The 25484-nt window shown below is 40.0% G+C and overlaps 5 protein-coding genes across 5 annotated transcripts; 4 read left to right on the top strand and 1 right to left on the bottom strand.

The window, feature by feature from the left end:
• The first annotated feature begins 2627 nt into the window (after nucleotides 1-2627).
• Nucleotides 2628-4943, top strand: EDB82DRAFT_537669 (heterokaryon incompatibility protein-domain-containing protein). Its single transcript, XM_065609304.1, has 2 exons — nucleotides 2628-3515; nucleotides 3560-4943. Exons 1-2 carry the CDS (start codon nucleotides 2766-2768, stop codon nucleotides 4847-4849), a joined length of 2040 nt encoding a protein of 679 aa, XP_065463728.1. The 5' UTR covers nucleotides 2628-2765; the 3' UTR covers nucleotides 4850-4943.
• An 8546-nt stretch (nucleotides 4944-13489) lies between these two features.
• Nucleotides 13490-16499, bottom strand: EDB82DRAFT_567457 (uncharacterized protein). Its single transcript, XM_065609852.1, has 8 exons — nucleotides 15912-16499; nucleotides 15564-15666; nucleotides 15187-15478; nucleotides 14959-15021; nucleotides 14860-14892; nucleotides 14566-14760; nucleotides 14125-14526; nucleotides 13490-14075 (listed from the first exon to the last, which is right to left on the bottom strand). The coding sequence occupies exons 1-8, from the start codon at nucleotides 16198-16200 to the stop codon at nucleotides 13857-13859; spliced, it is 1596 nt and encodes a 531-aa protein (XP_065463727.1). The 5' UTR covers nucleotides 16201-16499; the 3' UTR covers nucleotides 13490-13856.
• Nucleotides 16500-16839: 340 nt separating this feature from the next.
• On the top strand, nucleotides 16840-18171 carry EDB82DRAFT_567456 (uncharacterized protein; the record flags this gene model as incomplete). Its single annotated transcript, XM_065609851.1, has 2 exons — nucleotides 16840-17395; nucleotides 17660-18171. 2 exons carry the CDS (start codon nucleotides 16840-16842, stop codon nucleotides 18142-18144), a joined length of 1041 nt encoding a protein of 346 aa, XP_065463726.1. The 3' UTR covers nucleotides 18145-18171.
• Nucleotides 18172-20025: 1854 nt separating this feature from the next.
• EDB82DRAFT_502657 (uncharacterized protein) lies at nucleotides 20026-23540 on the top strand. Its single transcript, XM_065608691.1, has 4 exons — nucleotides 20026-20430; nucleotides 20522-21067; nucleotides 21142-21557; nucleotides 21608-23540. Exons 1-4 carry the CDS (start codon nucleotides 20335-20337, stop codon nucleotides 23232-23234), a joined length of 2685 nt encoding a protein of 894 aa, XP_065463725.1. The 5' UTR covers nucleotides 20026-20334; the 3' UTR covers nucleotides 23235-23540.
• Nucleotides 23376-25397, top strand: EDB82DRAFT_201983 (WD40-repeat-containing domain protein). The gene has a single exon (XM_065607208.1). The coding sequence runs from the start codon at nucleotides 23517-23519 to the stop codon at nucleotides 25248-25250; it is 1734 nt and encodes a 577-aa protein (XP_065463724.1). The 5' UTR covers nucleotides 23376-23516; the 3' UTR covers nucleotides 25251-25397.
• The last annotated feature ends 87 nt before the right edge of the window (nucleotides 25398-25484 follow it).

Genomic DNA, 25484 nt, shown 5'->3' with positions numbered 1-25484 from the left:
ACAGCGGTCTAAGCCAATGACTATCAACGCAAATAATGTGTTTCAACAGGTCTATGGGCAGCTACACCAGTCACTTGTGGTAACCGATCGTGGACTGAATAGAATTATGGATAATGCTAAGCTAGACTTCCACTTCTCCCTGGGACTACACCTTCAACTATGGAATAAATCTGCCTTCATGGTACGGGATATCTCACGTCTGTCCATTCTACGAAGCAGTACTCGTCGCTTCCATCCCGAGACCATTAGCCAAGTGCTGAATTCTCTCCCTTTTTTAAAGTCGTTCAAATGAGAGGTCTTACCACATGCACACTGGAAAACTCGTCAGTTCTTCGTTGAAGATTTAGAAATGGCTATACATAAGTGGTCTTCCTCTTTGGAAACCATTGAGATCACACAAATGGACCCATCAATCACCCACCGCCACTGGCGGCCAAGACCCAATCCTCATATCTCGTCATTTACATCGATCCCTACTCTACGATGTAAGAAGACGAGAACGACAGCTTCTTAATTGAATGTCGCCTTGTGTCCCTACCTTGGACCTTGCTCTGGGTGAAAAAGGGTCAGACAGCGACCAAACAATGGACAACTGATGTCATAGGGATCTCTCTTGTGTAATTTCACCTGCAAGAAGCCTGTTTTCCCCACAGATGCTTCCGTAACCATACAAACCTTCACCATCATTGGGTGTTAGGGAGTTACAGCGTAGAGAGACTGTCAGCACCAAAGCAATGATCTAGTCACGCCGCAGTAATTTACTACCCAGTTTTATAATTTATAACCCGCAATAATCTATAATACGATTATCCGATTAACAGTTAATAATTGACAATTAATAATAATAATAATAAGAAATAAAAACGCTGACTTATCCTTTTCTTCCTGTGTGCTAGCTTGTACTGCAAAGGTCACGTAGTAAGTACACTAGCATTGGTTGCGAATTACAAAACTGGGTTGCAAATTACGGTGGCGATCTAGGCAGTTGGATAGTTAGATGTCTACAACTTATCGCTTCCTTTGTACAGTAGTATGCCATAGGCCGGAGAACCCCAAGCTCTGTGATTCTCGATCTTTAGGCACCCAAACTAAACCTAAACAAGAACCTCTATGGTAAATTGCGCCGCCTTGATCATTTAGGGATCACCTTATCGATCCATCATAGCCGAACCTCGGACAGAAGAGCCCGCTGATAACCCTTGAGCACAAAGCCGTGGCAGACTCTCCAATTGGTGCGACTAATGAATTAAGGCTATTAATTCTCATAATAAGGCCTTCTGCTGCAGGTGGACATTGGCTTAGGTATAAAGAGATCAACCAGCATTAACTTAAAATTGCATGTTAGCCTCACTGGATGAATGGAAGCGTATTAGTTTGCGAGAAAATAACATATAAGGAGAAACAACAGATAAGGTGCAAGAAGGGGCATGCAACAAATCAGAAGAAAGAATCCCTATTATTAATATAAAATATAATAAACATTAGTCTATATTATTGCAATCTCTTATATAGCGTAGATATGTTCTCCATCTTATCACTTCTCTCTTTTTTTAAGAGCAGTGTAATTATATTATAATTCGTTGAAATATAATTGTTGGCTGCATGGTCGCGCCAGGCATGGATGAAAAGGGAAGCAGCTGCATATTTTCAACCCCCGCAGATAACAAAGCAACAGGCCGCGACTAACAGAACCTCTGCACTCATCCCTAAATTGTACTGTATAACCCTTGGAAGCTATTAACCCTATCTTTAATTGAGCGCTGGGCAGGGCGGGGTAATAAGACATGTCGGAATAAGGGAGGCAGCAAGCTCGATTATAAATCGTGTGCCACTTGGCACCAGTTAACTATGATTTGACAAGATGTTAAGACTCAATAGTGGGGGGCTGAAAGGTCGAAATAAACAGCTCCCGCGCCACCTCTCAATATTACATTCCTCTAATTTTTATCGGTCCGCCCCGGTGTATAGCCAGTTAAAAGGCTATGCTAGCTCCATCTCGTAGTAATGGAAAATCCTGCTGTTATTGCCATAGTTGCTATAAACCGAGTGACGGGCCCAATTCATCTTGGCCAATGAATCGAACGAATTGCCAATCACGGCTTAAATAATATAGGAACCCCGCCGTATCGCCGTATCAAAGCTAATAGGGCAATAAGCTAAATTTTAGATTTGCGGGGAGCTGATTTAAGTTAGTCCCTGCAAGGCATGGCCTGGAGCTAGTGACATGAACTGACAACTGAGCGGTGGGGTTAGAAAAATAAGAGCAGCGTGTCCGCGATTACTTTTAGTTAATGCGCGGATGCGCTGTTGCGATCAGAGTCTTACTGAGAATGATCTACATGGTAATTCATATTGCCAAGATCCATAAGGCTGCAAGGACGGAAAAAGGGCATTTGGTCAGACCAACGCTCTGGCCGCCGTCGAACATTCGACAGTCGGGAATAAGTCCTGCAAACTTACAGCTCGCCACCTTAGCTCGACGGTGGCAATGTGCAGTTTAGCTGGCAACGTGTATGATTGCTTTTAGTGTGGTCGCAGGTTTAAATATCAGGCAGCAATGGGCTGACGAGACTTTTAGGCATCATTGCATGATAAACGGAGTGGCTGACTGGCTTTGCCGGCACTGCGCCTGGCTTGATTACGTGGTAATTGTGATTGTCCCTTCTCCAAAATTCCATTCTTATGTGTTCTACAATACGACAATCATCCACGACCCATTTTCTAAATTGAATACCTTCTCCGATTTATCTTGACACCACTTTCAGATGTCGAAACGAAAAAGGATTGACTCGAGCGTAGGTATCGAGGATTCAAGTGCTAAAGGAAAAGCACAATTATTGTCAAGTGATCTTTGTTTACGTTGCAGCCACGTGCCATGGTCGTCGATAAGCCATGAATCAAGTATGGGCAAGTCAATTTTGAATGTTCGAGGATCGCATGAAACGCTTCAGGCATCCTTTTGTCAAGTTTGTCAACTGTTCGCTCTGCTGAAAACCTCCGATTTGGACAACTCAAGCTCCTCCCTTCGCGCAATCTCTGCGAAATGGCTATTCACGAAGCCGACTTCGAACTATCCTCATCTAAAAGACACAACCTTATTATCAATTGACTCGGAAAGCAACTTGCGAAGGTTCAAAAAAAGGAAACAGATGGGCCATGTTATAGCAGTTGAGCCATTGTCTACACCAGCTACTTTCCTTCAACCTCGGCGCGTTAATCTTGAGAAGATTGATTTTCCTTTAATCAGGTTTTGGATGAACCAGTGCAACAACAAACACCCAGCATCCTGCAAACCAGAAAACATCACTTACCCTCAAGACTTCAAAGTCATAGACTGCAAGGGCAAGGCAATTATATCACCGAAGGTTAATTGCTCGTACGTGGCACTATCATACGTCTGGGGGAACACATGCCGTTCTAATCTTAATCACCCAAACACATGGCCGCAGGTTGTCAAGGACAGTATAGCTGTGGCTTTAAAGCTGGAATGCGACTACTTATGGGTCGACCGACTTGTATGTTTAGTTCATCTTACTTGACACCTACTGATGATACTCAGTGCATTGACCAAGACGATCCTTTAAAACACGAACAGATGAAACGAATGGATGAGATATATTCTGGAGCTAAGTTCACGATAATCGATGCCACCGGAGATGACCGTACCTATGGATTGTCCGGTGTGACTTTACCTCGCCAACCAAATCCCCCACGGGCTTATGTTGAAATTGATGGTGTAAAACTTACATACCTCCATACACCTCCAGCAGACAAGATTCGGAGCAGTCGATGGGCTTCTAGGGGCTGGACGTATCAGGAAGGGATCTTGTCACGCAGAAGAATCTTTTTCACGAGTGATCAAGTCATGTTTCAGTGCAATAATATGACCTGTCTCGAAGCTTTTGCTATTCCTATGGATGCCTTACAAAAGTCCAATGGCAACGGAGGACATCGACAGCCACACCTCAACGATATTGAGCCTATATTAATGGCCAAGCAGAATCTCGATGGGCATCTAATGGCTTATAGCAAGAGGGACCTTAAATACGACGAGGATTCTCTTAATGCTTTTCTGGGGATCTTAAGTCACTACAGTGGACCAGGAAAACCATATGTTCACTTTCTAGGAAGCCCAATTCATCGCGTGAAAGGGAGCATGATTAACGCCTGGTATCATCTCGAACCTGCGAAAAGGAGGGATCAGTTCCCCAGTTGGTCATGGACAGGTTGGAAAGGAGAAGTGAAGTTGACCAGCCGCAGCAATCCGGATCATGAAATTGGATTAATGACCGAAAACGGAGACCGGACATCACTCGAAAAATATATAAAAGCTTGTGACGACAACCAAACCCTACCTATGAAACATGTCATTGAACTGACGGGAAAGATGACAACATTCTCGTTCAAACACATTAAATGGAGTTTAGAACCGAATGTTAGAAATAATGGACTTGACGAGCCCAAGCTTCAAGATGGCCCTTGGGCTATTCTACCGCTTACAACAGATATAAGGTGCTACTCGTTTTTGTACCTTGATGACGCGTCGCTGGCGGCAGAAAGCCAGTTTGAACTTCCCGTCATTGTCTTGGAGCTTGGAACTGAGTCAAAGAACCATAACATTATCATCCTAGTTCTGAAAGAAAGCAGCGACCACTACGAACGAGTTGGACTCATAACTATACGACACGCATTTCAGATTACAAACGAGGATGATCGTTGGAAAGGACAGCCCAAACAAGTTATATATCTAGACAAGGCGGAACGATGGTTGCCGCGGGCACCAATATCTGAACCATTAACGCATATTTGGCTCCAAGGGACTGAGAAGAAGACGATTCTGGTAAAATAAGTCTCTTTAGTGTAAGATAAGCTCTTAAATAGTAATAGAGATATAGGGTTAGTTATTAGACACTATGTGTATTTAGCTTATTGATTGATATTAGTATGATGTGTTTAATAAGCGAGTATTACAGAGAAGCGAGTATCTTAAAAATCTAAACCCTCTTTATTATCTAGATAATAAAATTACTATAATCTATCTAATTAATTAAAACTACTTACTATACTTATCTCCAGAGGCCTAAATATCCTCTTAATATATTCTAGCATTATACCTAGCCTTACTATATATACTATAATACTAAATACCTAGTCTAATTAACCTTCCTTAACTATTATTTCTTAATAATTCTATTACTACTTATATATTTATATTTATTTAATTAATTAACTATAATACTTCTTATATAGTTATTACTTTTCCTTTCTATAGTCTAGTCCTTTTTACTCTTTAATAGTAACTTAATATTATATTTATTTCTTTAAGATTTTAAATTTAATCTCTTAATAAGATAACCTTATATATAATTATTAATATTACCTTTATATTTAACTTTATAGCCTTAATTATTAAATCTAAGGAGCTACTCTTATATAATATAATTTATCTAATAAGGTATTTAAATTAAGATTAAGCCTCTTTTACTATCTTTAAGGTCTTTAACATCTATAGGCTAGATAATTAATTTATCTCCCTGGGAGGTATTAAAGTCTATAGCTATATATTAAGCTTAAAAATAATAGTTTCTAGGTTAAGAGGATAAACCCTAGCTCCTCTAAATGCTCTATAGATATTACTTTTTATAAAAGTAACTTAAAAAGTAATATAAAAGGCCAGAAAGAACTTAATCTTAAAAATATAATGTTATAACCCTAGCGGTTATGTCACGTGTACCCTATAATTTTCATGCAACTTAACCTACTTAATTGTAAACTCGCTTCCTGAGTTTATTAAACTAATTATAAGTAGATTATACTTATATAGGATTACTATACTCTAAGAGCACCTATAATCCAGGATTACTATAATCCCTAGGCCTAAGTAATCCCTTAAGGATCTCTTAAGTATATATATATTCACTTAGTATTAGTTAGTGCATTTAGCTTAATAGCTATTAATAAAATATCTTTGCCTAAATATGCCTTACCTACTCTATTTACTATTAAGAGATATAATACTTTACTATACTTAGTATTATAATGCCTTATATATCTGCTAATATAAACCTAGTATAGACTAGTTTATCCCTTAGGAATTATAATTATTATATATTAATAGCTCTTATTTAGATTATACTATATTAATACTAAGTAATACTTATATAATAGTGCTTATTACCTTAAACTGCCTTAATACCGCTAAAACTAAATAGCTATTAATTGCTAAAACCCTTTAGTATTTATCCTAGGAATTCCTTAATATGCCTATAAATATAGATAATAATAATAAAGGAGAAATTATTCCTCCCCTTATTTATTTATAAAACTATAAGGAAGAAGTTAAGAAACTTTAATAGAGACTTAAATATCTAGGAAAGCAGTATAATAAACTCTTAAATAATAATAAAAGGAATATAGTTATAGCCTAGAATAAAATTAAAAACGTTAAAGGCAAGGTCTATAACCTTATAATAATCGCTAAAGGCCTTAGAAAATAAGCCAAGGATACTTAATGCCTATATAGGGAGTATATTAAGTATACTACTGCGCTTATTATAATAGGAAAGGACCCCAGAGAAATCCTATAACTTAGGTAACTTAATTCTTATAATAGAAATATTAAATACCTTTAAAGATTCCTTATAGCTCTTTATAGTTATTAACTATACTATCTTATTTAATTTAGCTTAAATAAAATAAAAACTTAATATATTATAAGCCTCCTTAAAGGCAAGGCATAAAGACTTATTAAGCTAATTATTTAAGACTATATTAATAACCCTAGGTATAAATAAAAAGATATAACTAGATTAGTCTATAATAAGTATAAGAATATTAAATAAGAACTTATTTATATATTTAAACTAATAAATAAAAAATAAGAAGTAAAAAGTAAGATTTAAAGCCTATAATAAATAGGATTTATAGTAATATATTTATTAGAGTATTACTATTAAGTATTTAAGCTTAATTAGAATAAATTAGCCTATATAGACTAAGTATACTTAGGATTAAAGGATAAAATTAAGGATATACTAGTTAATATTAGACTTAAGCTAAAGATATTAAATAACCTTGCTAATATTATAGTAAATATTAATACCTAGTAATATAAATATAAAAAAGAAAAATAAGTAACTAGAAATAAAAACTTATATTAACCTAATTAAAATAAGAATTAATAAGGTAAAAATAATATTAACTAACGAAGGCTATAATAAACTAATACCTTTTATAGCACTTAAGCTAGACTAATAACTATTAGAACCACTAGGTTAAATAAACTACCCCTAATATATTAAAACTATAGCAAGAAAGGCTATAGAGAAGCAGACTGCTATAACCCTATAAAAACTAATTAAAAGTATAAACTAATACTAGAAGGTAAGAATATGCAATAAACTAACTTATAGGAAAAAGAACTGCAAATAGCAATATAAACTACTAAGAGAATTGCTATAACTCGCTTAAGATATAATATAGAGTTATATAGAAATCTGGCAGACTAAGTAAAAGCCTAAGAATAGTTAGAAAACTAATAAGAATAAGAGGAGGAAAGAAATAAGAAAATTAGGAAATAAGAAGAAAGAAAGAAAAAATAAAACCGGGAATATTAATTACTAAAAGAATAAAGACTTAATCTCTAAGAAGAAGTAATTAATATAATAAAACCTTAAGTTTTATAAATATAAAAATAAACTTAAAAGGGATAAATAATATTAGTAATAATAATAACCTATACTGGAATTAATATATCTCGCTAATAAAGATAGAACTATTATAGTAATATATAAGGAATTTATCCCTAAATAGGATAAACTACTTATATTTAATTAACTTTGCAATAAAATCCTTATTAAAACTATATAAAGATAACCTAGTAAATACTATATAGATCCTAACTTTATTAATATAAAATAAATAATTAAGAAATAATAACTTAAGAAACTATTAAAAAAACTAAAGGAAACTAAGAGGAATATTTAAATTAATAACCTATAGTTTAATAATATTAAACCTTAGTATAATAAGAAAAGAACTTAATATTAGGTTAATAAATAATAAATATACTAGGAATTAATATAAAAAGTTATAAAAATAAAATAAGATAATAATATTTATATTTAAGTAATAATAGAAAAGGAATCTAATAGTAATAAAACCCTTATAGAATAATTAATAGTAATAATAGAATTATATAAATACCCTATAGACCTAGACTATACTAAGATCTCTTAGATATCCTATATTATATACTATTATCCTATCTATAAGGAAAATAAGATTATTTATAATTACTTCCTAGTATTAATAAGAAAATATATATACTAGAAAGTATATATCCCTATTAATATTATTAGATATTATATCTATAAATAATATAATAATAAGGTAATATATTTAAAATCTAACTAGAATATTAAATACTATGCCCTTAAATATATTAAGAATAGGAGAAAGATTAACTAATAGAGATAGACAGTCTATATAGCTAAAGAACTAGATAATAAATGCCTAATCTAGGAATAGAGATAAAACAGAGAAGGAAACCTTAATAGAGGAGCTACTTTAAAGCCTTATAAATTATAATACCTTAAATAAAATAATATAAAAGATAACTAACTTAAGGAAGAATATTAAAATAAGTTAAAATAAGAATAAGAATGCCTTAATAATACTTTATATTATAATAAAGAATATAACCTATATTACCTAAGTTAACTAGGAAAAGATAATAGCCTGCTATACTACTAGAGCTATAGTATAGTAAAATAAGTAAAAGGGATATAATATTACCTTTAAGAGCTCTATAGATAATTAAAAAGGGTTAATAAACCTGCCTAAAGCTAGAAGTATAAATCAAGGGAATATAACTAATTACTCTTATAAATAGCAGAGCTAATATTAATATAATTAACCTTTATATAATTAATTACTTATAGCTACTATAGTAAAATAAGACTTATCTTTATATAATAAGGAACTTAAAAAGATAACTATTTAACTATAAAAGAGAATTAATTACCTAAGAGATTAATTACTTAAAGGTATTTATTAGAATATAAAGATAAAATATTAACCTTAATATCCTACCTATACTAGGATATAACTTAATACTAGGATACCTATAGCTATAATACTATAACCCCTGCATTAATTAGAGAACTGGCTAGATTAGTAATATTACTAATCTCTTTAATAATAACTAGAATAACTTAGAAATAAATAAAAAAATAAGATCTTAAACTTTAATTAACCCTTATAGTAAAGTATAATATAAACTAAGTATTTATTTACCTCTAAATAGAGTATAATATAAATAAATATAAAGCAGGGTAAAGAGAGTTAAAAAGACTATTATAATATTTAAGAACTAGCTATAAAGCCTAAATAAATAATTAGAAAAGAAACTATAAATAAAAGATAAACTTAAGAATATACTATAGGAAAATTATATCTATAATAAACTCTTTAAAGAGGAATTTAATACTAAGGTATTATAGTATTTACGCTAGGATTATAAAATTTATCTTATATTAAATAAGCTATTATTCTAGAAGATTTATAATCTTAATAAGATAGAATTTATTACTCTTAAAGAATATCTAGAAGAGGAATTATAAAAGGGCAATATATAGGAATTAATATCCTTAGCTGGATTTCCTATAATATTTATACTTAAGAAAAATAGAAAACTATAACTAGTTATAGATTATAGATAATTAAATGCCTTTACTATTAAGGACTAGATATTACTTCTGCTTATTATAGAATTAAAAGACTGCCTATAGGGAAAATAAGTTTTTATTACCCTTAACCTTAAAGGAGCCTATAACCTTATCTGCATTAAATAAAGTAATAAATAGAAGATTACCTTTAGAATAAAATTTAAACTATTTAAATACTTAGTAATGCCTTTTAGACTTATAAATGCCCTAGTAACCTTCTAAAGGATAATTAATAATATTCTAAGATAATACCTTAATATCTTTATAGTTTATTACCTAGATAATATCTTAATCTTCTTAGATAATAATAAAGAATATAAGGAATATATCTATAAGGTCCTTAAAGTACTATAAGATATTAATTTACTAGTAAAACTAGAAAAAAATTACTTTTATATTAAAGAAGTTAACTTCCTTAGATATACTATTTTACTAGGAGAAATTTAAATAGATAAGAAGAAAGTTTTAATAGTAAAAGATTAGCTACTACTTATAACTATTAAAGAAATATAAAGCTTCTTAGGCTTTATTAATTACTATTAATACTTTATTAAGGACTTTAATAAAATAATAAACCTATTAATTAAGCTTACTAAGAAAAATAAAGGATTTACTTAGATATAAAAAGCTTAAAAGTATTTAAGAAATTATAAAATACTATCCTTAGTAAACTAATATTAATTATATTTAACCTAATAAAAGAAATAAAATTAAAAATAAATATATTAGACTTTATATTAAAAGGATAAATTAATTAATAAGATAATAAAAGAAGGTTATACCCTATTGCCTTCTATTCTTATAAACTATATAGAGCTAAACTTAATTACTCTATTTATAATAAAGAATTCCTAGCTATTATTAACTATTTTAAGGAATTTAAATATTACCTTATAAGAAACCTCTATTAAATTAAGGTTTATATTAATTATTAAAATATTTTATATTTTATTATAATATAAAAATTAAATTAATAATAATTATATTATATTAAATACTTATATAAATTTAACTTTATTATTATATACTATAAAGGATTTAATAATAAATATGCAGATACTATTAATTAATAATTAGACTTTAATATTAATAATACTAAGATAAATAAGAAACTCCTAGAGAAAAATAATAAAGGAGAATACTAATTTATAATACCTATAAGAATAGTAGTATATACTAGAAAGAAGAAATTACTACTCCTATTACTTAAATATAGATATTTATAGGAATAGAGGAAACTAGGTAACTTTATAAACTAGGTTAAAAGAGAATTATAATTAAAGGATCTCTATTAATATAAAAATAATAAAATCTAGCTCTTGCTTATAAAGTTCTAATAAATCTTTAATTACTATTATAACCTTAAGACTAATTATAACCTTAATTACTATATAATATTAGAATTAATAAATTAATTATATATAAACTAGTTTTTAAAGAAATAAATTAAGAAAGTAATAAAAGAATATAAAATATATAATAAAGTTATTATAAGAACTATAAAAATATTAGTATTTAAGGAATAAGAAAAAGACCTTAATAGACTATAAAGCCTATAAGAAATAAGCTTTAATTATTAAATAGGATAATAAATACTTTAATTATAATAAGTATTAAATAAATTGAAAGAAAAACTAATATAGGATATATATAAATATCCCCTATATAGCCACTAAGGTATTATTAAAATACTTAAAAGGCTTAAAGGTAAATACTAAATAAAAAGAATAAAAAAAATAATAAAGAAAGTAATTAAGTAATATAATATATATATATAAACTAAGGTATAATAATATAAACCCTATAGATAGTTATAACCCTTATTAGTAATATAAAGACCTTAGGACTTAATTACTATAGACTTTATAATTAAATTACCTTTATTAGAAGAACCTTTAATAGGAATCTTTTATAATAGTATTATAGTTATTATTAATTAACTTATAAAATTCTTATATTACTTACCCTATAAAGAAGCTATAGATATAAAAGAAATTTCTTATATTTTTTATTAATATATTATTAATATATATAGACTATTAAATAAAATCCTATTAGATAAAGGACTAATATTTATAGCTAAGTTCTAGTAATCCCTTATATTATACCTAGGACTTAATTACTAGCTATTAATAGCCTTTAGACTATAAATAAATAATTAAATAAAATAAATAAACTAAATATTAAAATAATACTTATAATATTATATTAACTATAGATAAAATAACTAGGTTAAAAAGCTACTTATTATATAATTAGCTTATAATACTGCCTATAATAAAAGTATAAAGTTAATACTAGCTTATATAAACTTTAGATTTACCCTTAATGCTTATTATAGTAATTGCAAAATAGAGATAATTAACCCTACTGTAATCCTATAAGTATCTGTATCTTTGCGGAAAAGCCACCAACTTTGGTACTGGTTGCCTCTACTTTCAGTGGCAATCCCGCAGGATCTTCACTGTGTAAAACCAGGCAGCAATGCCTTACGTTATGACCGCCTTCCTTTACCGCTCACCGCCTTCCCCGCCGAGTTAAATCTCAAATCATCAACTTATGTACAGTGCCAAGGTACATGATCATTGTCAAGCTTTAGTAATGTGCAAGGAATTTTTCCGAAAACCTGCTGTGCTCGTCAAATTCTGTACGAGGAAGTTCAAAAAGACGCCGCCGAGGCTCAAATGACGCAAGGTCCGTTACCAACATATGTCAGGAAGCGGTCGTTTAGCATTGACTATTGGTACTGCCTAGTCCGGTGTCAGAGTCTAGCCTAACATGGCTTTTGAAATGTGTATGACTGGAAATGTCAGGAAGATGTCCAGGTACATACCAGGTTTTCTTACCCCTCCACAGCCAGAAACAGACCTCATCCAAAGTGAGATATTGGCAGTTAATGTCCATTTTTGGACGTAAGCAGAGCACTAGGCAAGTGCTGTACACTTTCGGCTGTTGCCCCACTTGTGAGCAGTGTAAGGGTGCAAGACAGGAACTGTCGAGCCGCTTAGTTTCTTCGAAGATTCTCTTCCAGTCCCGGCTGAAATTAGAGGCCGTTTGTATACTGTAGTTCGTTGAGTGTAAGAAATACTTTTGCGCCTAGCTCCCAGCAGTGGCTCACGTGGCTTTCACAGTGTCCAAAGCCAGAAATGCCGGGAATAAATCCAAGCATATACGTACTGTAGTCATCAAAGGCTAGTTGCGGACTCAAATGAGTACATCTCATTATCGTTCACGACCATAATAAACCTTACTGAAAGGAAGGTATCTATTGAAATTCATTATTAATTGCTGTCTATACAGTCCCGGCCGAAATCAGAGGCCGCCCAGCTTTCATTGGAAAGTTCTTGAGCACGGACCATTTTATGACTGGTGTGGCTGAGACAGTGCACAGTGGGCTGTATCGAAACTGTTGTAATCGGCCCTCTCACCTTCCGTTAATGGCTGTCATTATCGCTTACTGTTGACCAAAACGGCCGTTCATGGCCGCAACATGGTCAATATGTGCTGGATCATTTACAGTCTTGCACAACACATGCTCACCAAACATACATAACGACAGAGAACTCACATATAGGTTTAGTCAACCAGACCTGGTCAATTCATCCGGTGGATTCATAAAACTTAAACTCCTTCCAACAACAATGATCGTCGAAAACAAATGATTACAACTCTTCCAGACCGGCAGCCAATGACAACAACCGAACCTCCATGTTCCGTTGAAGTCGCCGATACCCTGGGTCGGAAACCTAGCGGAAGCCATAAAACTTTCCGTCCATCAGGCCCACCTGCTGTAATCTACGTATTATTATGGTTAATCCCAAAGCCTAGCCTACCATCCGCTTCTCCTTAGATCTCGAGGCTATCTAGCTTTGCTTCACGCTTGCTTGGCTGCGTCGTACCAACATCTCTAGACTCAACACTAAACTGGCCCAAACTTGTAACTAAGATCGAATCGTGGTTAACAAAATATAGGACGTCCGTGGCTGGGCCGGCGTCAAAGCTGTTGACATGGATGCCTGTCGCCACGTTCCATATCTTGACCGTCTCATCCCATGATCCCGATGCGATAAGCCTGCCGTCCGGCGAAAACACCACCGAGCTTACCCAAGCCGCATGACCCTCAAGAGTCTATAAAACTGCATTCCACTCGGAGTCCACTTTCGGGAGTAGGGAAATCCACTCCGGAAGATAGCGTTTGAATGTCTGTCGCACGATGCTCTGCTTTGGCGCGAACACAATGGACGAGGCATAGAGCTGAAGAGGAGCCGTGTCGACTACCCAACAACAGTTCAAAACAAAACGCTTCGCGTCATGTAAGAAGCTAACCACTCGGCCACCTTTTCCCACCTACAGATATCTCAGCAGACAGACAAAATGCGGAAGGTAGATGACTTACATCGACTATGCTCTGCAGCTCTTCTAACAATTCAATGCTCTCTCCCATTCTTCCAATGAGGCTCAACACTTCTAGCCAGTAGAGAAAGTGTGTTTCCAGGAAATCATACATAGCCCCCATGTCATTCGGCTGCAAGCTAACCTCGGTTTGGTGATGAACCCAGTACATACACGCATATTGCAGCTCTGATGGTATACGCTCCTCGAGTAGCTGAACGTTTACTGAAGATTGCTGCATACCCGGGAAGGATAGGCTACATATGTTCTTACGCAAGCCACTGCGTATGATGCGCAAGCAGTGTTCTGCCAGTCTTTGATGGGCGAGCTTCGTGTCCACCCAGAACTCAATTCTCTCTTTGTTTTTAAAGTCGACAAGATAGTCTCGAAATGACAGATGCAGCAGCTGCACAGGCACTATTCAATCTAGTAGGATGCTTAAAACCGAATGTAGTGCATCTAATCTTTCGTCTACCGTATCAGAGAGAATATCAATCAATTTTGATAATGCTGCTACCGATAGAGGGTTTGCAAGCGTAACAATACTGCTAACAACCACTTTAAAGTCTTTAATGACCTCCTCTCTCTCTTCCTTTGGTAGGTTAACAATCTGTGAGTGTAGTATCGGTGCGTAGGTTTGCTCGAGTTGTGACCTATAACTTCTCCTCTCCTGATTCAATACCGTTTGCAATCTTATTTAAGGATTCCTCCATCGAGAATTACCAATAAATCGACAAACAGTCGCTGCAAAGATAAAGAGCGGTACTGCCATCTAAGCCAGACTTTATATCGTTAGGCAGCCTGGCCAGTCTGATAACAGCTTCCGTTTACTACAAACAGTAATGTTAAAATCATACCGGATCTTCTCAAACTCATCATTTAAAAAAACAATTATATCGTACTCAACAATTTACTCTAGGATTTTATAGAAAACCAAGTCTTAGTACAAACCCTAAACCTTACCAAACCCTAGTTAAATCGGAAGTTCTAGCCTGCTCGTTAAGAACACTTGGAGTTAAGGGAGGAGAGTTTTGGCTTGTAAGAAGATGTTAATCAGTAATCTAACATCAGCCTCCTGGTCACACTCGTCCAGCACATCAATCACCATCACAACTGACGATGAAGCCGTTGCTGTTGCCGCTGCCTCAAATAGCAGCTCTTGAATAAGCTTTTCAAACTGCTCCTTAACAGACTTCCCTATAATGTTCGGGATAGCATCAAGTATCTTCTTAACGAAGAATGCTACCCTAGGTATACTTAAAGCTAATTGATAGGCTAGAGTCAGCATCAACTTATTCAGGTTACCTCTATCCATCTCTCCTCTCCTGAAAAAAAAAGCTACCGCAGAGGTTGCCCCTCTCGGAGTGCAATCAAGCAACAGTTCGCAAGATGGTCAACTTTCCCGTCCCTGCTATGCCATTCAGTCAGAATATCGTCCTTAACTCAGGGTTGTAAATCCAGCGGTCAATCTCCTTGAGAAGCTCTTGCCGGGTATCGGGCAGGCAAGTCGGGTTGTATTCTTCCGCTTTAGAGTCGAAAGAGGCATCTTGGGCAACCGGTAATTGGTTGAGTATCGTTCGGTCATCAACGTTCTAGATGATTGTGCTAGATCAGGTCCACATCAGCTCGGTCGCCATTTCCTACATCACATCGCTTACGTCTGATCAATACTCAAGGCAAAAGAAATAGTCCCTCAGCAACATTCAAGATCCTCGATGGTTCCCTTAACCTCTTTGCTTTCGAATGGCCATTTGAGGGCGCATATGCCGAAACAGCTCATCCTCTTTCAACCAGTCAAGGGCTCGAGCTGTTTCTCCAGTTCTTCAAGCCTTAAGCGACCATCTTCTATCGCAGACGTCAACTGCTGCGATGCTTTCAATCCCTTTCCACGAGGCCCTTCAACCAGAGTCCGGAGTTCTTTAGCGGTAGTCTGAAAAGTGGCAACTGCTCCGCGTAACTTTTCGATATCATCTTTGGCGTTTTTCACCTCTCGGGAGTATTGCAAACATAAGGAGAAAACCTTGGCCGACAGATCGACTACAGCGATGGCACTGGATGCGACGCTGAGCGCTTCCGCCATTGGATTCGATCACTGTGTTTGCACTCAGCTTCATTCCTGATGGCGAAAGCAACCTAACCATCATGCGGGGTTTACGAGGCTCAGTCCTCCCAACATGCATAGTACACGTGACTCGAGCCAATTAGCAATGCTACAGAAGCTATCGCAAGCATCTCTATCGCCTAGGTAAGAGCTCTGAGTGGTTTTCGCGAGCAAGAGAGGCATTTCGTTAGAACTATCTTGCTAAGTTCCGAGGAGAAGACTGAATATGTTTGAAACCACGGGACGGACAATTTAGCGTGACGCGTCTATTGTGAAAGGTGCGCTTTTAGCTATCGCATACTCTTGTTTGCCTGATCAGGTATAGTGCTCGCTTTTATCGATTGCTTATCGATAACAGTTTTCACAATCAGATGCAATGTCATCAACGGGAAGTGGGGCTGCTCTTCGTTTTTGGCACTTCTTTGAAAGAAGGGGGGCCACCAGAAGAGGGACAAAGAGATCAAAGGCCATGGGTTTGCGTCTTTCACGCAGAACATTCTGGCTAGCCGTGATCAAGTGTGAAAAAAATGTGTTTCCGTGTGTGCTGCTAGATTGTCTTCCTTCCATCCTTCCTGCTGCCACTCTTTGCTCAACAGTAGACGTCCCAAACTCACCACTATGGACGATGACAGTCAGCCGTTTGACCCTACACAGTGGGACCACCATGACTTCGACTTCCGCACGCCTCAGCTGCCAGGCACCAATAGCCGCGGCGCAAGCTCTTTTGCTAGCCTCAGCCCATCACCAAGTAGCCAGAGACCCAGATTGCCGTTGCTTCAGCTGGATGATTGGGATCCCGACAGCGCATATGACGAGTCTCCTCCTACTTGTATCCATTATTCCATCGAGTGGAAGCTGCAGCTCCGTAAAGGAAGGCTCTCCAAACTCACAAATGACACAGAACAGAACCTCGTGCTGGCGCCCGGCGCTTTCTGGGGAACGATTTTAGAGGCCAGGGTGGAGAGGCTACTGAAGCAGAAGACCCCGCGGGGTAAAAATCACGTACCCGAGGAGACTATTATCGTCGTCTCCGTCACCGACCGCAGCGAACGAGATCTCACGAAGCGATTCGACGAGTTCAACATCGACTGGGAAATGGCCGAAGAGCAACTCTGCAAGTGGAGCCATCTTTTCCGCGCAGGAAAGAAGCTCAGGATCGACATGTCGTTCATCTGTAAGGACGAGCCTCAAGGCTCTAGGGTAGTGCAACAACAGGGTGGTCGTGGTAGCGCCACTGCCCGGCAGTTTACTCAGAGGGACCAGCTATTAGAGACACAGGAGGCTGCTGGCCAGCCGCGTGTCTGGAAAGACGTGTATGATGTCATGCGATGCAACGGACACTTGTGTCCAGGCTCGTACTGCTACGTTGATGAGCAAAGAAAGCACATGAGACTCGACACGAGCATTCTGACCAAGCTGGTTGAGTATGCTGAACAAGGTAACGAGCTGAGGACGTATAGGGACGTGCCATCTTATGTCCTCGACATGATCTACGAGAAGGATAGGCTAGACGGTGAACGGAGAACGAAACGGAAAGCAACCAGCTCGGAGAGTGACCGCCCAATCAAGATCGTGAATGTCTTGCCTTCGCCCTATGGCCATGCCACTATGGAGGGATGTACCCCGCCGGCATCGAATTTTGGGATCGTTTCACCATCGGTAGTGGATCTGACAGATCTGGTGATCCCGAAACCGATCGATAGGGCAGTAGATGACTATACTGAGTGGCTTTGCGAGCAGGTCGAGGATGGAGGCTGGAAGGCGGGCTTTCGCAGCGCGGGCAGTATCACGAAGGCCGACTGTCTCGACTTGAAGCATGTTTATCAGGACCGGGACATTAGGTACTACACTGACCAAGGTGTCAAGGCTGGCATTGCTAGGTCGTTCGTAGAGGACATCAAGACATGGACAGCCGGTCTGTGATTGTGTACTGTGGATCAGATTGCGCGTCATTCGCGCGTTTAGTTTTGTTTACTACGTATACATAGTTGTTTATCTGTTGGTCTACGAATCTGATGCATCTACTCTATGTACTCGTCAATAGTAAGCCCCGCGTGACGAAAGTGGCCTTTAGCGCTCGCCTCACGTTTCCCACTGTCTCTACGCATGCCTGTAAGAACGCTCGAAAGTCCTTCTTGAACAGTATCGAGCAGCTGCTACAAAGTTGCGGGCGATGGCCGCAGAAGAAGTCTGTGCTCATCATGGACAACGCGTCTTTCCATCATAACGACGAGATTGAGCCGATGTGTGCTGAAGCTGGGGTGGAACTGCTCTATCTGCCTCCGTACTCGCCAGACTTCAACCCGATTGAAGAGTACTTTGCGGAGCTGAAGAGCTTCGTCAAGAAACCGGGACCGGAGCTGTCGGAAAAGTCCTTGAACAAGGCGGCATCAGTAGACCCAGGATAGACACGAGCCAGCTCTATACCATCTTGCGTGTAGGCAGCGAGGATCTGATACCTCTGTTCGCGGTTGAACCTGCCAATCTGTATCGGCGTCACTCCACTCGGAGCCCATCCCTTTCTACGGTAGCCGACGCGTCTATCAGCGCCCGACTCGTCGATGAAGATCATCTGATATGACTTGTACTTCGCCAGTTTGTAGAGATACAAATCTCGTAGAAGTGGATTTCGTTGTCGTGCGACAGGATGGCAGTTCTTTCGCGTCCATCTAGCATTCTTCAAAAGGCGACTGATGGTGGAGAGGGATACTCTGTCGTCGAACTTGTCGCGGAGGAATAGTATCATCTCGGTCCGATCGGTGGTAGGATACTCGGCAAGATTCTCGAGCAAGACATCTCGTTTGTAAGGGGTCACCTTCTTGTAGCGCCCGACGCGGTTCGGGGGCGCTTTCGTCGCTTCAAAGAGCCCGAATCGAGCTCGAGCTTTGCGGACGGTTCGCGGATTGCATGGGATGGCCTGGGCTATTTGTTTAGTTGGCTCACCTCGTCGGATCATAGCCTCCATCATCTCATGGTCAGCATCAGACAGTCGGGGCGCCATTTTTGGGTCAGCCAGTTCAAGGCTTATTCTGGATGTGTCAGGTTGGATGGTAGGTGACAGCTGCCAACAGCGATCCCCCTTCCCTCACGGACCAGAATCGGCCTCTGCCAGAAGGAAGGACACGTGACCGAAACCTGTCATCATCCATCCTTCCAACATCAAAGTCCGATTCTGACCATAAGCTGGGGGCCGTTGGATGCACCGTAGAGGTCCAGAAGTGACGGTCATGCTTGGTGACTGTGGCCTCTTTGGAAAGGTGTCAGACAAAGAACAGCCCCACTCGTGTGTCTCTTATGGACCCACTCATGTAACGCTGCAACAGACAGGTAAGCAGTCGAACTTGGGTTCCTGAGGCAGAACCTCATCGAACCTTCTGTTTTTCATTGTTCCGCTAGCCGCGGAGGACACGTGTCAAACCAAGCAAACCCTACATCCCCATGTTTTCAACTCTACGTTAGGGTCACCTACAATATCTATCGGGCGATCCCACGATTTAGAGTTCAATAATATTTTTTTCTGATCTATGCGGTTCGGCATAGATTTTGTCGCCATACTTAAAGCCGCAGGTTAGAGCTGGGGCTTTGAAACCGAGACCAGCTGCACTGTATGTACAGCAATCCGTCATTCTTGTTGGCTACTAGGTGAAGGCATGTATGGCGAAATGGTGGCATGTTCCTTCTTAGCTTGTGAAGAGCTAAGAATCCATCATAGCACTAAGGTTTTAAATAGGTTAGCCCAACCCTCAGTCATGTTCGTGATCCTGCATATTCTAGTAGCCCCTGTAAATATACTTAGTCGCAGTACTGATGAAAACACGACATCAAAGGCACTCAATTGCACATAAACGCCATGCAACATGCCCTTCCGAATGAGAGTATTGATACATAGCCGGGCATGCCCTTTGCTCGCTGTATGCGTGGCGTGATTCAAGAGGCTCTACATAAACGCGCGGCAGCACCAATCACACACATGCTGGTTAAGGCAGCTTTTCAGCGCTGCCCGACGGGTACCTACCCCCTACCTTCGACCCGCCCGCTCACTAGAAGACCAGTCCACGATTGACCTATCCGGACTGTCTTCCAAAGCTAAAGCAGCGATTGACGACCTAAAGAATGAGCCCAAGAAGGCTTGCTGGGCGTCTCACCCGACTACGTGATTGTTTTAGTGTTCGCGATCTGCCACGAAAGAAGCAGAGCACCCCCGAACAGGTGAGTCCCCGCGTTTCGGCTGATCTCTGGGGACCTTCCTCGAGCCGGCTTTTCATCTCTTATCTACTTGACTAACAGCACCGTTACTTAGTCCTCCTCTTCCAATCGTGCCGATGCTCAAGCGCAGCCGCAACCTCAATCGCAGCGGTATTCCCCGACCGCAGTGCTCCCCACGGCTACAACAGCCACCCCGTCAAATGATGGGACCGCACAGACCGAAGCCAACGAGGAAGGTACGCAATCTGAGGGGAAATCCTCAAGCAAAGCAGACTTGTGGGACAAGGCTTTGGCCAATATCAACGAGCCGGAACACGATCGCCGCATTGTCGCAGTCATCAAAATATTTGCCGAGAATCCAAGCGGCGACAATGCGACCACTAATGGCAGGCCCAGCACAACAAAGGATCTGGCGAAAGACATCAGTGAGAGGATGGCGAAAGCAATTCGAGACGGACAAGAGGCAAAGGAACAACGTGAATGGAAGGTCACGATTGGTCACAGAGAATATTCCACGCGTGGTCTGGTCGAAAAGACTGTCGACATTCTAAATAAGTTTGTGGGCGTGGGCGACGTCGCAGTCAGTTTTGACCCTGTTCACGCTGCTCTACCATGGGCTGCTGTTCGATTCGTTCTTGTGGTGAGTCGCTTCGGGCTTTGCCTAGTGTCATGTCGTGATGAGCTGGGTGGTGTGATTCGGGCTGACTGAGATAGACTTTGGCCGCCAGCGATGAACTCAGAAGTCAAATTATGTTTGGTCTTGCGAAGGTCACTTCGTTGATCTTGCAGTGCGATACCTACCGGCGTGTATACACCGCCTCGGGTCCAACCCTCCAACCACCCGCAGAGATTTTGGAGGTTCTGGAGGCATCTGTAGTCCAAACCTACACTAAATCATTGCTCTTTCTTGGATTCGCATATCAACGCCAGCAAAGCAAGATGGCCATAGCCAGCGCCCCTTTCAGAGTGGGCGAGGTGGAATCGTATATCGAGAGCCTGCAGGAAAGCGGGAACCGACTCAGCCAAGCCGCCGACTACTGTGAAAAGCAATGCAGCCTTCAGAATCGGACGAAGGTCAAAGAGCTGCTCGGTTGTGCGAAGGAGTCCCACCATATCATGCAAACCCACAGGTACGTTACTTAGTATGCGAGACAACGTTGGGCTAACGATATCATATTAGCGTATTACTCATGGATATCCACCAGAGGTTGGTGTTTGATAAACTCAAAACCGCCGAAGGTGCTGCGTATGATTCTCATGCCAATGAACACGAGGCTCGATGCCATCCTCAAACCCGAGTCGATCTCCTCGCACAGATCTACAAGTGGGCCAATGACCCGGATAGTGAGTGTATATACTGGCTACAGGGCATGGCAGGTACTGGAAAGTCCACAATATCCCGTACCGTAGCCTACGAGCTTTCTTGCAAAGAAGCACTTGGGGCTAGTTTCTTCTTCAAGAGAGGTGAAGGTGACCGTGGAAGAGCAGCGCGGTTTTTCCCTACAATCGCTATCCAACTTGTCCGCCGGTTGCCCTCCTTGATTCCCCACATCCAAGATGCGATCGAGACTGACTCTCACATTGGTGAAATGGCTGTCAGTAAGCAGTTCGAGAATCTGATCAGACTACCTTTGACGAAAATACCGAGCAACCCTCAAAACTCCCCGACTGTGGTAATCGTGATCGATGCTCTCGACGAGTGTGACCAAGAAAGAGACATGCAGGCTATAGTCGGTCTTATGTCCAGAGTAAAAGAGGTAACATCGGTCCGCGTGAAGTTCTTTGTAACAAGCCGACCTGAAATCCCAGTGTACGTTGAGTTCAGGAGAATCTGCGAGCCCTACAAAGATTTCATTCTCCACTTGGTTGACGAACATACAATCGAACACGACATCACAGCGTTCTTGAATTCCAAACTGGCGGAAATACGAAACGACTATAACGTCTATCCTTTAAGTGGCCAACAATTGCCAGAATCCTGGCCTTCTCGGATGGAGGTCCATGACCTAGCTAAGATGGCCATTCCTCTTTTCATCTTCGCAGCGACCGTTTGCCAACTGATCCAGAACAAAAAACATGGCGACCCCGAGGAAAATCTGAATAGGATACTAGAACGCACAAGTGGAACACAGATATCTCAGCTCAATGAGCTGTACCTTTTCGTCCTGGAACAACTGCTCGATGGCTCAGATGACTCAGGAGAAGAACTCTTGATACAGTTCCGAGAAATCGTCGGTGCCATCGTGACCTTAGCCAGTCCGCTCTCAGCTGCATGTCTCGCCCAACTTCTAGGTATTGCCGAGAAGAGGATTCGACGTATGGTAGGCTTACTCCCATCAGTCCTATACCTCCCCTCTGAAAGCAGCGCTCCTGTTAAGCCTCTTCATCTGTCGTTTCGAGACTTCTTGATCAATCGCGATAAGTCAGGCCAATTCTGGATTGATGAAAAGAAGACACACAAGAAGCTGGCTTTCAGGTGCCTTCAGATGCTAATGAATAACAACTGTCTAAAAGAAGACATATGTGACCTTGCGGTCCCTGGTGTTGCACGGTCTGATATTGACAAAAGCAAAATCGACAAACACTTACCGCCAGAAGCTCAGTACGCCTGCCTCTATTGGGTTTACCACTTGAAGGAGAGTCACGAAAGGGTCAGAGATGGGGACCAAGCACACGAATTCCTTGAGCTCCACTTTCTCCATTGGTTAGAAGCACTGAGCCTGATTGGAAGGATATCCGAGAGCATTGGATTCATAGACGAGCTGCAGGGCCTAGTCGATGTAAGTCACCCGCCTGGTGCGTGCTAGCAATCTGCTAAGAGACATATCGTTTAGGCGAAGGAAGGCAGCCAAGTGCTTAGCTTCTTATATGACGCGAAACGGTTTGTGCTCAACTGCCGATGGATCATCGACACCGCACCTCTTCAGCTGTACGCGTCGGCAATCGTGTTTGCGCCGACGCGGAGCATTGTACGACAGACATTCGAACGCTATCTTCCTAGGTGGATTGCCCTACTCCCGAAAGTGAACTCCGAGTGGAATGCAGTCTTGCAGACTCTTGAGGGTCATGCGGATAGGGTCAACTCTGTGATGTTTTCGCCGGACGGCAGGCTCATCGCATCGGGGTCAGATGATAAGACCATCAATATATGGAATGTTGCGACAGGTAAAGAGGAACAGACCCTCAAGGGTCATACGAGTTGGGTTAGGTCTGTGGTGTTTTCGCCGGACAGCAGGCTCATCGCATCGGGGTCAGATGATAAGACCATCAAGATATGGAATGTAGCAACAGGTAAAGAGGAACAGACCCTCAAGGGTCATACGAGTTGGGTCAGCTCTGTGGTGTTTTCAAAGGACAGCAGGCTTATCGCATCGGGGTCAGATGATAAGACCATCAAGATATGGAATGTTACGACAGGTAAAGAGGAACAGACCCTCAAGGGTCATACGAGTTGGGTTAGGTCTGTGGTGTTTTCGAAGGACGGCAGGCTCATCGCATCGGGGTCAGATGATAAGACCATCAAGATATGGAATGTGGCGACAGGCAAAGAGGAACAGACCCTCAAGGGCCATACAAATTCGGTCAGGTCTGTGGTGTTTTCGCCGGACGGCAGGCTCATCGCATCGGGGTCAGATGATAAGACCATCAAGATATGGAATGTTGCGATAGGTGAAGAGGAACAGACCCTCAAGGGTCATACGAGTTCGGTCAGGTCTGTGGCGTTTTCGGAGGATGGCTCGCTCATCGCATCAGGATCAGACGATAACACCATCAAGATATGGAATGTTGCGATAGGTGAAGAGGAACAGACCCTCGAGGGTCATACAGATCATGTCAGGTCTGTGGTGTTTTCGCCGGACGGCAGGCTCATCGCATCGGGGTCAGATGATAAGACCATCAAGATATGGAATGTTACGACAGGTAAAGAGGAACAGACCCTCAAGGGTCATACGAGTTGGGTTAGGTCTGTGGTGTTTTCGCCGGACGGCAGGCTCATCGCATCGGGGTCAGATGATAAGACCATCAAGATATGGAATGTAGCGACAGGTGAAGAGGAACAGACCCTCAAGGGTCATACAAATTCGGTCAGGTCTGTGGTGTTTTCAAAGGACAGCAGGCTCATCGCATCGGGGTCATATGATAAGACCATCAAGATATGGAATGTTACGACAGGTAAAGAGGAACAGACCCTCAAGGGTCATGCGAGTTCGGTCAGGTCTGTAGTGTTTTCGCCGGACGGAATACTTATCGCATCGGGGTCATATAAGACCATCAAGATATGGAATGTTGCGACAGGCAAAGAGGAACAGACCCTCAAGGGTCATACGGATTATGTCGGGTCTGTGGTGTTTTCGCCGGACGGCTCGCTCATCGCATCGGGATCATATAAGACCATCAAGATATGGAATGTTGCGACGGGCATCAATGCCAACAGCTTTGATGCCGGCTCGGCCACGGACGTCCTGTCTTTCATTGACTATAATTCGACCTTAGTCACAACTTCAGGCCGTTTTAATGTTAAGTTTCGGGACGTTAGTACGACGCAGCCAAGAGAGCGCGAAGCAAAGCTAGATAGCCTCGCGGTCCAAGGAGAAGCGGATAGTAGGCTAGGCTTTGGGATCAACCATAACAATACGTGGATTACAGCAGGTGGGTCTGATGGACGGAAAGTTTTATGGCTTCCGCCAGGTTTCCGACCCAGGGTATCGGCGACTTCAACGGAACATGGAGGTTCGGTTGTTGTCATTGGCTGCTGGTCTGGAAGAGTTGTGATCATTGGTTTTCGACGATCATCGTTGTTGGACAGAGTTCAGGTTTTATGAACCCACCAGATGAATTAACCATAAGAAAATGCAAAGAAGCTACAGTAGTGTAGTTCTGGTCGACTAAACCTATGTAAGGACTACCTATCGTTATGTGCGGTCAGTATGTGCTGTGCAAAATTGTGAACGATCCAGCACGCGTTGACCTCTCGCGGCCACAAGCGGCTACGTTTGATGACAGTATGCGAAAATGGCAGGCATCCATAATGGGGTTATGATGACAGTTCTGTCATG

Source organism: Fusarium venenatum (genome assembly GCF_020744135.1).
Source record: "Fusarium venenatum strain MPI-CAGE-CH-0201 chromosome Unknown EDB82scaffold_3, whole genome shotgun sequence".
Taxonomy (NCBI): domain Eukaryota; kingdom Fungi; phylum Ascomycota; class Sordariomycetes; order Hypocreales; family Nectriaceae; genus Fusarium; species Fusarium venenatum.
This window is presented reverse-complemented; position numbering and strand designations above follow the sequence as displayed.

Coding starts and splice junctions, on each gene's coding strand:
- EDB82DRAFT_537669 (XM_065609304.1), top strand. CDS start 2,766: ATGTCGAAACGAAAAAGGATTGACTCGAGCGTAGGTATCGAGGATTCA. Junction 3,516..3,559: donor ACTTATGGGTCGACCGACTT/GTATGTTTAGTT, acceptor GATGATACTCAG/TGCATTGACCAAGACGATCC.
- EDB82DRAFT_502657 (XM_065608691.1), top strand. CDS start 20,335: ATGAGCCCAAGAAGGCTTGCTGGGCGTCTCACCCGACTACGTGATTGT. Junction 20,431..20,521: donor AGCAGAGCACCCCCGAACAG/GTGAGTCCCCGC, acceptor ACCGTTACTTAG/TCCTCCTCTTCCAATCGTGC. Junction 21,558..21,607: donor CATATCATGCAAACCCACAG/GTACGTTACTTA, acceptor ATATCATATTAG/CGTATTACTCATGGATATCC.
- EDB82DRAFT_201983 (XM_065607208.1), top strand. CDS start 23,517: ATGTTTTCGCCGGACGGCAGGCTCATCGCATCGGGGTCAGATGATAAG.
- EDB82DRAFT_567457 (XM_065609852.1), bottom strand. CDS start 16,200: ATGGCGGAAGCGCTCAGCGTCGCATCCAGTGCCATCGCTGTAGTCGAT. Junction 15,667..15,911: donor ACAGCTCGAGCCCTTGACTG/GTTGAAAGAGGA, acceptor CGGTTGCCCAAG/ATGCCTCTTTCGACTCTAAA. Junction 14,076..14,124: donor AGCTGCAGAGCATAGTCGAT/GTAAGTCATCTA, acceptor AGATATCTGTAG/GTGGGAAAAGGTGGCCGAGT.